General features: G+C 45.2%; 1 protein-coding gene across 1 annotated transcript in view; it reads left to right on the forward strand.

Annotated features, from left to right (window-relative positions):
- The first annotated feature begins 378 nt into the window (after window positions 1–378).
- svp (COUP transcription factor 2) overlaps window positions 379–13534 on the forward strand; it is a 35091-nt gene continuing 21935 nt past the window's right edge. Inside the window, exons 1-2 of the mRNA XM_066302673.1 lie at window positions 379–821; window positions 7308–7457. Of these exons, the coding sequence (XP_066158770.1) occupies window positions 527–821; window positions 7308–7457 (445 nt within the window). The 5' untranslated portion in view covers window positions 379–526. The remainder of the gene's footprint in view (window positions 822–7307; window positions 7458–13534) is intronic.

Raw genomic sequence — 13534 nt, forward strand, 5'->3', positions numbered from 1 at the left:
CGTTCCTCAAATCGAGGCCGAAGACCATTTGAAACAATTAAATTCCAATTGCGAGTGCTCGGTGCGCCATTTTCTAAGGACGTTTGAAGAAAGAGGGCATTTTTCCTCATCGATGGTTTGAAATAAAAATTGGATTTTGAGAATATCTTCCGTCTGTGTCACTGCTAGTATAAATATTTAGATAGTATAGAGGATTTGGAATTGATATTCAAGTTGGGCAGATCCGATGCTGATATTTGGTTTGGAATCGCGCCGTCTCAAGCTGCGTTGCCGGGTCCCCCACCCGACCCGGGTAACGCCCCGTGGCCTATCGTGACCCGACTCGAACTAAGGACCTCCCCGGCCCGCCCAGGCCAAGTCGGTGCCGGGCCGAGCAAAAGGTCACCAGTAGAGGCTAGAGATTGTCGCAGGGTCGACCTATCACCTCTTTGCAGAGCGAGAACAGGAGAGCGATCTTGAAAGTGCGAAAAGCCCATTTGGCCGAGTGGTGACGCGTCCAGGTGCCCGTGATGGTGCTTTAGTGCCCATGGCATCCTTGGTGGCCAGTTCGTGGCGCGAATCCCCGCTGGTGAACCCAGTGCTCCAAACGAGTGGACTTAACTCTTTGAATGCTCTACCGCCGGTTGCGTCAGTTCAACCGCCCAATTCCGGGCAACCCGGTGCACCACTGTCAGATGCATCCACCGGTGATTTAGCGCTCTTGAGCCGACAGACACCCTCGCAAAATAGTACCGGTAGTACGGACAAAAATCAAAATATTGAGTGCGTTGTTTGTGGGGACAAGAGCTCTGGGAAACATTACGGACAGTTCACGTGCGAAGGTAACTTTAATTTATTTGACCAATGAAAATCAGTTGTGCTGAGTCTGAGGAGTCAGAGGGATCGGAGTATACCTGCCCGATCTATTAACGAATTATTAATTTGATTCATTGCCGTCCATGGAGTAAGGCCACCGTTTTATTGGCCATAACAAATTGGCAAAGGTTTTTTCCTGCCGAAGATAAAACCCTTATGCAGCCCTAGTGGGCGGTACGCTCCGGACAGGGAGGGGGGAATATTCTTTATATGTAACTTTTTAAACTCTAGCCCTATAAGGTCACCATTGGCTATCAGTGTTTTATTTTTAATCGCCCGTAGGATATCCCGTTAATCGACCCGGAACACCACACATCTCACTCCAACATAAATATAAAACGCCCATTACAGCCACACGTAGGGACATTCGTTAATTAGGTGTAGAAGATTGCGGCGCGTCCAGGGCAGAAGAATTGATTGGTTATTGGAACCACTGTGGTACTTAAAATCAACCGAGTCACATGTTACGTAAACTGCTCGTGCGACCTTTGTCCATAGGGTGTGGGTCCCAAAATGATGACTCGCAAATATAAAATGGTTTCGTTTAACGTGTATTGTTGACTTTTGAGTGTTGTTCCTCACCCCGGTGGGAGATTCATTCACGGCACAGGTGCCTGACATTTACTTTGACCCCTTTGATAATTGTGTGTCCACTTTAGAGCTCGGGATTGATTCGTCGTACGGGAAATTCGCAAAAAAAAAAAACGATGGCAGTTTGATGTCTCGTTTGTTGGTTACCACGAAGGTTGGAGAGGTCAGACGATCCTACGAGAAAAACGAGCACCTCCGGGCACTTGGGGAAATTTTTCGAAAAATTTCGAAACTTTCGCCTCGCGCGACTTTCAAAATCGCGCAAATCGGCATTAAAGGTCGGGTATGTCTCGGGAACCGATGGAGAAAGAGCAACCCCCTCGGTGCGGGCTGGCAGGGCTCGTCGGGGCGATTAATCTGATATTTTTAATGGAATATCCGTTCGGATTCTCAAAATATCGGAGGTGCAAATTTGAAAAGGCATTGAAATTTAAATGACGAAGGGAGAAAATATTTCTGATTTGCCGATAGAACCGATCGGCAAACCGGGTAGGCAGGGTAAAGACGACCGTTAGAGCTTCTAAAACGTTTAAGCCAGAGAGAAACGGCTTGGGCAATCCAGTCTTAACTTTCCAACGTACATCTCAATATCCAACTTGAGGCCGTACGGAAAATTCGTCGGCGTTCCTTGACTCCCGTTAAAATTACTTGACATTTCTTGACACCTTCGAAAAACATTCGACATAATTTGGCACCTGCGCAAATATTTCGCATTTCTTGTCACCTGCGCAAATATTTCGCATTTCTCGTCAATTTGACGCGGCATCGGCTTCGGCGCCAACCAGATTCGTGCCTAATCCGTGGCGCTTTTCCGGTTCCGATGTCGTCTTCGTTACCTGTCACCACGCACTATCCCCCAATTTCCCCTTGCTTTCACTCTCCTCTGCCGCTGGTCTGCTGAAGTGAGGCGGGTGATGGTGCGACCACCGTTAATAGAGGATCGATTTGTGATGGGAAAAACGTGCGTAGACGAATAATGATATCTTTCGGCACTTTAATGTGAAAAATCGGTGGTACGTATGTCGTGCAGATCCCCAACCCGAGCGAAAGGTAAAAACGCGGTGACCACTGGGGCTAAGGTGGATTGTTCACAGAGCGTGACATTGGTGATTGTTATCCACCATTTTTATCATGTTTCTGGTTGGACGGTTCACAGACAATTATATAAATCTGGAAATAATTCATATATTGTCAGTGCGTCCGGCGAGGTTTGTTTTCAGAATGATTTTTGTGCATGCACACAAAAGAGCACGAAAAAAATTAATGCCGACCAACTGCTCAACCTTATTGTTAATATTTTATCGAAAATGAAAATTGGCGCAGGTGTTCTTCGTTCACTTATTAAACGGGAACGTTGTCCCCTCCAAATCCGTTATGGTATATTTCGTGTGCGGAAACCAACCGGGATTAAAGACGATTCCGGTGTGAATAGCTTTTGCTCATTTTCAAATGGGGACAAATTTCAAAAATGTTTGACAGTCGGGCCCCTCACTCTTGCGACGCTCTCGAAGACTTTCTGCGAGCCAACAGGTGACCTCACGTCGGCGAAACGCGTTAGGTTCGGTGCCACGTTCGGTGCTCCCACAATTTCGTTTGGACTTATGCTCGCCTCCGATTGATAAATAAAGGTTGTTCGTTAGCGCAATTGATGTGAGAATTACAAATACAAAAGTTAATGCTAAATTCTTCGCTGACACGTCAATTAATCATCGCGCCATGATGAGACGTGTTGCGCCGAGAGGGGGAGCCACTGAAACTTAGTTCGGCGCATGCTCATCGCCGCGAGCTTTCATTAGAAAGGTTTCGGCTTCGAGCATTATTACAGGACAATTTCGATGATTGAAAATTTGCGGATTCCCAACGGATCGATTAATCGAGAGAACTGACAACGACTTGCCCGCGAAACCTTTCCGCCAGCGCTCCGCGGCGGAGCGGCCGAAGTGACAGGTGACAGCCGCTCGGTTGTCAAACCATTTCCCCGGCTACCTTCGGCTGTGCGACCCACTTTGACGCTCATTTTGAACGTTCGAGGGACCTTATTATTCAACGCGTGGCGTTCAAACGCCAAGACCGATGCTGCCGAACTGCGATTCAAATATGTTTATGTAGGAGGGAGAAAAATTAACCCCCCATAAAGACATTAGAGAGGCAAAACGAGACTTGGGAAAGAATGATTATCCTCCGGCCCATCATCATACATGTCTCATCTTTATAGGTTTACTGCCGAAATGTTTTTATAAAGGATCATTTTTCTTTTTCCCTCGTTTCCCCAAGGGCACTGTTAACATCTAGCCTTGAGGACTCCTCGTGGTGTCGTGGTGTCCTCAGACGTCGGAAAGAATTGTAAATAAGAACAATGGCGTGTAATGGGTGCCCGTTTAATGGCGGTGGTTTATGCACCGATACTGGTCGTCGCTGGTTGCCGCCACATTTTTCGTAAATCGCTCGTAAACACGTCGAATTACGTTCCGTTTTGGGTTTTCTCATGTTTATTAATATTGAACAAGGAACGCAATCAGTTATTATCACGCTTATGAATATTCGTTTATTCGGTATGCCAGGATTTGGTAAATACTTCTTGTTATTAGTGCCAAACGACGAACCAAGGGAATACATCTGAATAGCAATTAGATCACATAATTAACGTTAATTGAAGGCAGTGTCTGCGTTCGCTTCCATTTCGTTGAAATAAATCAATTTGATCCAACACGTAGGTAATTTTAAACCTTAAGAAATCATACAATAGTAAGAAACCTTTCCCTTTGAGATTAGTCAGATTTAAAGTCTGGAGGAATTCATGTCAAACGTATGGGTTTGCTATGGTTTCGCCTGCGGCAGTTTAACTTGATATTAAACGTTAATATCAAGTGATATACTCCTAACGGTGAGCGAATGTCCCGAGCTGGACGGTGCGCGTTCGATCTCGGCCACCGGACTTTAATTTCTCCGTTTGCTCCTCGATCGTTTTTCTTTTTTTTAATTTTTAATTTTTTTAACATAATTCAAGTGCTGAAATTGCATTTAAATTGTTAAGCGTTCAGCCCTCTTTGTCGGAGACGAGGAGTTAAACTGTTAGAAAATCACTTGAAAAATCGAGCAATGAACAATCCAACGAGAAACAATTCAAATGAAAAAATATATATACAGGGCGTTTCCTAACTGCGTGTAAAAAACTTAAAGGCGTAATCCTCGACTGATTTTGAGTCAAAAATGTCTAATAAACATATGTCCGCAAATGCCTTGTTTCCAATGATACAGGGTGTTGCCTGAAAGACGTTGAAAAAGGTTCGGTGGTATTTACTAACTTGTTTATTGTTAGTTTTTTTGCTACTTCCACTACTATAAACAAGATAGTCAGTGTTATTTTGGTGTTTTACTCTCTAAAGTGAAAGAATTCAGTTCTGTGTCCCAAAAACCAGATTATACCTCAGTTTTGAAAATTTTTCAAATGCCTAATTGCACTAATCAAGAAATGGCCAATATGGTTTTCGTTTACGGCCTTGCTGATGGTGAGTGTTCGGCAGCGAGGCGCATTTACATGGAAAGGTTTCCAAACCACCAAACCTTTAAAAACCTCTTTCAACGTATTTGTGATACGGGACCTCTTATGAAAACTCCAGGAGGAGGAAAGCCGATAACACGTCGAACACCAGGAGTGGAGGAAGAAATCTTAAGACGTATCGAAGAAAACCCCGGAATTGTCTTTTCTAAAATTCAAACACCCAAACTGAGTCATTTTGGAAATAAAATCTCTTTTTCTTGTCACATTTCAACACCCCGTATCTTGGAAACAAGGCATTTGCGGACATATGTTTGTTAGACATTTTTTACTCAAAATCAGTCGAGGATTACGCCTTTAAATTTTTTACACGTAGTTAGGGAACACCCTGTATATCGAACACGAAACGCGCGCAGTTCTGCTTTAAACGTGCAGGACAATTTGATTTAAGACGAATTCGAGACCACAGAACGTCGTTATTCTATGCCGCTTTTTTCATTCCCTATCGGAATCTCTACACACACGTACATAAATTAAAACTGATTTTCACGGTCTAGTTGCAACATTAAGTAGAAACGGGTTGAAAAAAGTTTGCAAGGTACGAACCTACGAACCAAAGAAAAGGGATAGCAGTCGACCTTAACTAATTCATAACCCCTTACCAAATCGAAAACACACTCGACTGACGTGATCGCCCTGTGGAACGACTTAATAATCCTTATTAAAATGCTGTTTATCATTTTTGAAATAGGAGAGTTTCTAATAATGCCCACATCAGCGATGGCCGATTTCATCGGATTTCCGCGAATGGGACAGATCCAGTGGGAACGTTTAGTTTTTCCATCTTTGCCGGTCAAACGCTTCCCAGTGGGTTGGGATCCGAAAGGGAGCGGAGCGAAAGCCGCCTGTTATCGCACGAGAAGTCGGGACCTTCATTGAGTGCATACAGGGTGATTCACTGGGAACGGGACGTGGCGAAGCCCGAGATAGAGGACGCCAGAATGTGACGATTGGACGCAACATGCCTTATGTAATACCTTTTTTGCGTAAAGATAGACGCTTTTCCAATGAATTGAATAAAGTTTGACCTCAGTTGCACCCGCAAAAAAATACGACCAAATATACCGAAACGGTGGGTTGCCACTAGCGCCCTCTAGAAATTCCGTAAAAATTAGATCAAAATCCTCTTATTTGGCGTCTTACGAAACCTAAGTACACCGATTTTGGTGTTGATGCTGTGAAAACACAAAAAGTTATTAAGGAATTTTTTAGATAAAACTTTAACTTTTGACACCCTGTAACTCTGAAACGCGCAACGTTGATATAAGGCACGTTGCGTCCAATTTGGCGTCCCCTAACTCGGGTTTCGTCATGTCCCACTCCCGATGAATCACCCTGTATAAAGCGGATTTTTTCCTAAAACCGTTTGAAACAGGAAGGAGCTGAGTTGCAGGTAATGGAAACTGAGCAATGTGCGTCAAATCTTACCGAACCGGAGGCCCCGGCGAGTAACTGTATCAGGGTGCGCAGCTCGTTTAACGAGAGTTTTCGAGGGATTTTAACGTAGAGTTTAAGTCGTTGGCAGAATTTACGTGTTAAACTCGGCATGCGTGTTAGATTTCAAATATCGAAATTGTCACATCTCCTTGTTATTCATGAATTACTTTTATGCGGAGCTTTACAACCTTTGTCGCTCGTAAGACCGTAAACCTGGACAGCGACATGTTTTACGTAAGCGTAATCTAAGAACTTTTACCGCGTTTCTGGGTCAATTTGTTATGACAGAGTGCTGAAATTGCGCCCACTAAGCTGAAGCGAAATAAATATTTATTTTGTTGTGCACCTCGGCCGATTCTCGAGCTCCCACCCATCGAGGCAAACGAAAAAAATGAAAAAAGACCTTCTTGTGCCGGTGGAACACAAAAGTGGCGACAATTAAGTGCCGGATCTGGAAAAACACTTTCCGTGTCCGGCACGAAAATATTCGAGTTGAATATCTCAAAAACCGCTTTATTAGGACAGCGAAGCGGCTTCGCAGGCTTAAACAAACATACTCGCCGTAACAGTAAAAAGTGCATTATGCAATTGAACAAGCAATTTTCAGGTGAAATTTGCTTTCTGTTGCAGTAAAGTTAATTTATCATAACATGCGTTGGTGCACCAGGGACAGTCTCTGCGTGTCAGTGTATGGAGCCTTCAGCTCTCCAGAATGGAACGTGATTTTCAGGGCATCCCCTCCATGACTAATAGTTTTTCCTATTAAATTTGCGTGATTTATGCACTTCGGCCCTTTTCCATTTTTAACCTTTGCTGCCTGGATGTTTTTGAAGTGTTCCTAAACAATTTTTTGTTTCCTTTTCAGGTTGTAAATCGTTTTTTAAACGAAGTGTCCGACGCAATTTAACCTACTCGTGCCGCGGAAGTCGGAATTGCCCGATTGACCAGCACCATCGGAACCAGTGCCAATATTGTAGACTACGAAAATGTATAAAGATGGGCATGCGAAGAGAAGGTAATACTTTACATACTATTTTATACTGAACCTTAATAGATTCTTCGCGTGAGGTCACAGCAAGTGCCATTTTTGAGCTGGCCACAGGCATCTCCTCCTCGGGTCACTCTTGCGGGTCTCAACCGTAATAGCCTTTGAATGGTCGTGAAACTGCCATATCTATGAATCATGGTCGGGGATTTCGGCATTTTTTTCGTCTCGTCTCACTTAATCCGCGCAAGCGAAATCGAACAATTCCTGGACGAGGACGGAGTCCGATGCTGGACTTCTCAGCTTCGGCTCAGACGGGTTTACATTTGTCCGCTTGTCGTCAATCAGGGCAGGTTAGTCCATTTCAGTTCATGCATAAATCCCACATTTGCAATACGGAGGATTATTAGTCGTAAAGCTCGTATCGGCGTTTATGGTACGGGGCGGGTCGTTTCGGGAGATCACAAAGCTGAAACTCCTGAAAATGCGGGTGGAGTCGCTGACGAGAAATTACGCGTATTTACCGCGTCCCTTTAGATAATAAACAGATGACTGAATGCCAAAGTCGCTATAATCCACGATTGTGAAGTACCTGGACCCTGGACGTTCAATTTCGTAATTCCTGCCTTGGGGAACCTGATTGGCCAAGAACGAGTATTTTCCGTACCAACAAACCAGAAATGGGCAATTCTAGGTTAATAAACTTGAGGGCTACACAAAAACACGCATCTTCCCAGAATAGCCACCATTATAATTAAATTAATGTTCTATGTGCTCTGACTTAAAACAGCTTTTGACCACCACTCGCCCAGTTATATTTGTGTCTTCTACGAAATTCTTTTATGTTCCGTGACGATATTGTGTCTTTTAGTCCCTTTCTAAAGAGAATGGTCTTATCTCGAAATTGATGACACTATTATGATGTAACATAATCGGCCTTTTCTGCCTTATATGTAACGTGGACAATCTCACCGAAGCACGAAAAATCCCCGCTTTTTTCGTCAGCGACGATCACTTGAACATTTTCACTCGTACCTTTAACGGTTTTCGAGACATTGTCAACTAACCGTCCCGCGCATGCTCGCTTGCCTCCTCCCAAGAAGCGAAAAAGGAGAAATCCAGTGGGTTTAAATCGGGACTGCGTCGCGGCCACAGCTGTCCACCACCCCGGCCGATCCATCGGCGTGCAAACTCATACTCGAGAACTCCCTTATATGAGCGCAGCATTCAAAAGCAGCCTCTATCCATTTCGAGTCGCTGATAAAAATAATGGTCACTTAGTTGGTCGCTACCATAACATACCTGAAGGTAACTTCGGGTCAACAGCAACAACCCAGTTTGACGCAAAAACTCTTAAATAATCCGAAGTGAAAAAGAAAGCAAAAAGGCGAAGTCGTATGGTAAGGCTCGCGCTCGTGGTCTTCTCGAACCATGGTCGGGTCTTTAAGGGTCAGGGTCAACAAAGGTCATTTCCCACGATCACCGCACTCGGCATGGCAACCTAGCTCTTCGGAATTACAGTACTGTGCTTAAAGTTCCGCACGTAGGATATCTAACGCCCATTATATTATTAACTTCACCTGATACATGCGATATGGTTTCGATTTTTTATGCGAAAGTATTTGGTTGGACGGTAATTCCTATCTAAAGCTCAATCCCGACACCTGCTCGATACGGGCTCACATCCTGTAGATACTGAAACTGCGTTTGACGCATTAGCTGGCACGTCAGGTTTGCCCACGGGACGGAGGTGGCTGCAAAAACTCCTAGAAGCCTCCTTTATCTGGAGAATAGCGCGCATAAGTAAAGGGGCCTCGGGGAGGTTTAGATGCAGTTTGATTGTGTGCAGTCGGAGTTCTACGGGGTGTCCCAGAAGCAACAGGACGAACGAGGAATACGTTCTTTGTACCGGAACGCTTTCGTGCCAGCGCTTCAGAGACGTTCCGAATAAGAGGGCGGTAGCAGCTCCAACGAGACACACCGTGTGTTGTTTCGTTTTGGTCATTGCTGCTTAAAATTCCCGTTGTGGCGTCGTCCCGATCGGCTTGATCGGACATTTTTGCCGAAAGCGACCGTGGACCGCGCCTCGGAACGTCCAAAACACCGGATCAACGTCGCCAAGTCTGCTCGATTCGGAGGCCCTTGGTGACGCAGCCGAATCGAAATTCGCCCGAAGTGCCACGGGGAAATGATTTATTCCACGTCGGCACAAGTTAAAGAGTAATCATCAAAGCTCTAAAAGTGAAGCTTTTCCTCAAAGCGGGAAAAAAATAAGGAATTTTACGTGCTCGCTGAAGTCACTGGAGAACCGCACCGTCGAAGGGACGAAATTTTTCGCATACGGGGCGATTTTTCCCCGGGCCCAATGAGAGACTCGCCCTGTGTATAGACACTTTACGGCAACGTAATGAGTCGACAAATTTCTTCAGTCGCTTAAGGGCCGACAATGCTCCGCGTTCAAAAGCCAATTTGCGAAGGTCCGTGTGCGAAATCAAGGAACCGGCAGGTAATCCTGCACCCCTCAGTGTTCTATGGGCTAATCTGGCGGCATTGTTGTGAAGAGTCGTTAAATCGTTTGACCAAAAATCTTATCGAAATATTTAAAGTGGCCGCCGCAAAATTTGAATAAAGGTATGTCCGCTTCCTGGTCTAACCGCTAGTTTTAACTGAATTAACCTCAAACTGGGAAAACAACCCGAAGGGTGAATGCCTAATAAACTTATAAGGGCTGTCGCACCCGGATCGCTTAACGCCCTTGAAAATATGCCGATTTTTACGTATATCATCCCCGAAATTCCAAAGAATAAATCTTTGATGCAAATTGTGTATATGCCCGATAATAAATCGGCTTTCCCGGGTATGTGACATGCAGGGGTATACTAATCCCGTCCGGTTCCCACGAAAAAAGAATAAGATTTGAATAAGAACCCCTTAAAGCTACCCCTGATAGTGATTTACATAATATTTCACTGGACACTGGTCATCAGTATGTAGGTATCCGTTATGAAAAAGAAAGATTGTCAGGTGCGGGTCCCTCGATAATAAAATATTTTGGTTAGGGGTCACGACTGAAATACTGAGAATGTACCTACTTGACGGTTTTAGCTTTGGTGTTAAATTTGATACACTTCGGCCTTTGTATTCCGATTCTGGGTTTCGATTATTGTTCTTCGAGCGTAACCGCTACTTTCCATGTTGCAAATAAGCCTCCGCATTTAACCACATGTGACGTAAGTTCGTCGGGACACGTGCTATCAGAGGGCAAATGATTCGTCTTAAAGTGTGACCCCTCGAGTGTGCCAGATCGCGGTGCGACAAAGGGCTGAACTTCTCCGAAGCGTTAAAAAAAATCTTCGGCCGAAGCTGCAATCCGTATCTATCGGACGCGTAGCGACGTACGAAGGCCTGTACGTCACGTACGGCGGTCTCCGATGGGAGAAAAACCGAGCATTTTACTCTATGCGCGTAAATTTCCAAGAACGAAGATTAACACTGCTTCTTGCCTGTTTCAGGTGGCTATGTAGGCCGATCGGACGGATAGGGCCGATGCAGGGCGCGATGGACCGGTCCCCTGGCCTCCGCGCCCTCCGGACCTCGCTCCCTGCGATTTTTTTTATTCGGCTTCCCGCGTCTCGCGCTCAAAAGCGTTTCGACACATTCGGATACGTTCGTTCTTCCCGCAACATCCAGGTCTCCTTCGTTTATTTATCTTTCGCCAATCTCGCGGTATTTTTCCCACTTGCGAGTTCGAGCTTACGCAACCTGCGGGCCTCCGCCGACGCGTCCCGGGGGAGGACACTTGTGGGCCCTTCGAAAATATCCAAAAAACCGGGCCGCACACGTCGAAAAGTCGCGATTGGTTTTCGAAAATGGAAATGTCCGGGAGGTTCTCCTCATTCGTCACACGTCTCGTGTTTTGCGCACCGGACCATCCAAAGCCGCATCTGAATCGACGCCACTGCGAAAGCCGTTCCTTTTTTCACGTAAAAAAAATGGGATAATTTATGACGTGGCACGTCGATTAGAGGTTGTTCAGCTTTCTCTGTCTCTCCCTCTCTCTCTCTTTGCACACGGAAAAATCAGCCGTTGAAAAAATGGGAGGTGGCGGAGGGCCCGGGATCTTCGCGGGCGGCTCCCGTTCGAGAGGCTGCTTCGGAAGAGTTTTTCTCGGGTTTTTCGGTTTTCGCAATTACGTCACCGACGTCGGCCAATCGCATTCGCGACTCTTGCAGTTCCCGAAATCCTGACGTCGGTCAACTTTGACCGAATAAAAAGGCGATTTTTTCGTACTTGGGACGGTTAAATTGGTGGTTCGGTACTACACCGAGGCAGCGATAATTTATCGAGATACTCACATTACACAAGTACTGACGCTACGTAAAATTCCCTCCAAATATCATCGTTATCTTCGTTCACTTTCACAATAATAAATGAAGGATTTATTTCCATGAGATTGATAAAAGATGATCTTAGAGCGTATTTTATGACTTATGAGGCCCAGGGGTTATCGGTTAATATTTCGATTTATCGGAAATATAAAAGTTTATGGTTGAAAATTCGATCGTGGCTCTCTTGTTTAATGAAAACATATCTGAATCAAAAACGATAATTATCAAATCTGTTCGTGCGGGAGGGAGTACCAATTAAGCTGGCACCATCCTCTAACCGAGTTGCGTGCAAAACGCCTTGGAGGGACGAGGGCTGCCCGAATGGAGGGAGCCGAGACACCGGCGTTCATCCAATTGGAAGATTGCCAGGAGTTTTGCGCGACTCCGGACAACTTCAGGTCCAAACCAGCCGCCGATAAACATCGTTCTGCGCCGATCCGCGTACTTTTCATGTCGCATTTTTAACTTTCGAACTGCCATTTTTGCTATCGACCACGTGGCCACTCGATAACATGGAACCTGCGACGAAACCTCCGTTGTGAGACTCTTCCGGGGAGATGTGGAGTTTGATGTCCGGTGCCACGCTGACCACCGACCGACATGGTCGGGCCGTCGGCGGAAAAGGGACCCGTCCGGTACGCACGCAAGTCAAAAGGACTCGACGCGTACGTCTGGCTAGAGCCTCGGTGGTGCCTAGCCGCCCGTGTAAGCGTTACGTAAGAGTTACGTCGTCGACGTAACTGTTACGCGACCATCGAGCAACGGGCACTTAAAATCGTCCAATTTTATTGGGAAATAATAAAATTCCTGCCAGTTCGCGGCCGCTCACGGAAAGGGGAGTATGAAAATCTCTCGGCCATCATTTTTTATTTTATGTGCGGCGGAGAGGAAAAACGTATGCGTAATGGTCCTAAAATCTCGAAAAAATATCACGGAGACCAAAAAGACAGTATTATTCTTGTGTGTATAGTCCGCCGTATCCAAAAATATTCATGCCGGGGCTTATGTAAGCTATAGGATATAGGATCGCAAGGAAAAGAGGGCCCCATTCTCTTGCTTATGATTGATCGGTCTAATATACAAATAGTTGACCGTAAGGTCCAACAAAGGGGCCGAGGCAGCCCTATACTGCCCGTGGACTCTACCTAAAAGATCGTTTTACTACTTGCATATATTAACGAGCCCGTAAAGATTAATGGTCATCCATTCTTTAACCAAAGGTACTATATGAAATTGGGTTCACTTCCCATCTACGCAAAGGCTTCGCATTTCCAACGGACTTTTTGTCCGTTTTTAATTTTGCACCCTCTTCCTCCGAGTGTTTTTCATGTTAATCGCACTTTCATCAATAAGAGTGATGCATCGATCGAGAGTTGTGAGCGTGAACTGTAACATTAATAACAATTAAAGTTCTTATGACGGATAGATGCCCTTATGTAACCCATTTACATCAATTTATATTCAAGATCTTTTAATGGTTTGATCTTTTATGAGGGTATGGCTCGTGTGCTCTATTATTCCAATTGTCCTTCGGAGACCTCTTCTTGCACAATGGATTTGTTTTCGTGTGTTAAAGAATTAACCTCGGCATGTGCACTGAAATATCTTTCGTTGGAAAAAAAAAAAAAAAAAGGAAAAAGGTCTAGATTCATCTTGACCTGAGATGTTATCCGCAACCCTTCTTCGTAAAGCACGCGTGCATATGGTAGGCTGGCTGCG

This window comes from Euwallacea fornicatus, chromosome 3, assembly GCF_040115645.1.
Source record: "Euwallacea fornicatus isolate EFF26 chromosome 3, ASM4011564v1, whole genome shotgun sequence".
Classification (NCBI taxonomy): domain Eukaryota; kingdom Metazoa; phylum Arthropoda; class Insecta; order Coleoptera; family Curculionidae; genus Euwallacea; species Euwallacea fornicatus.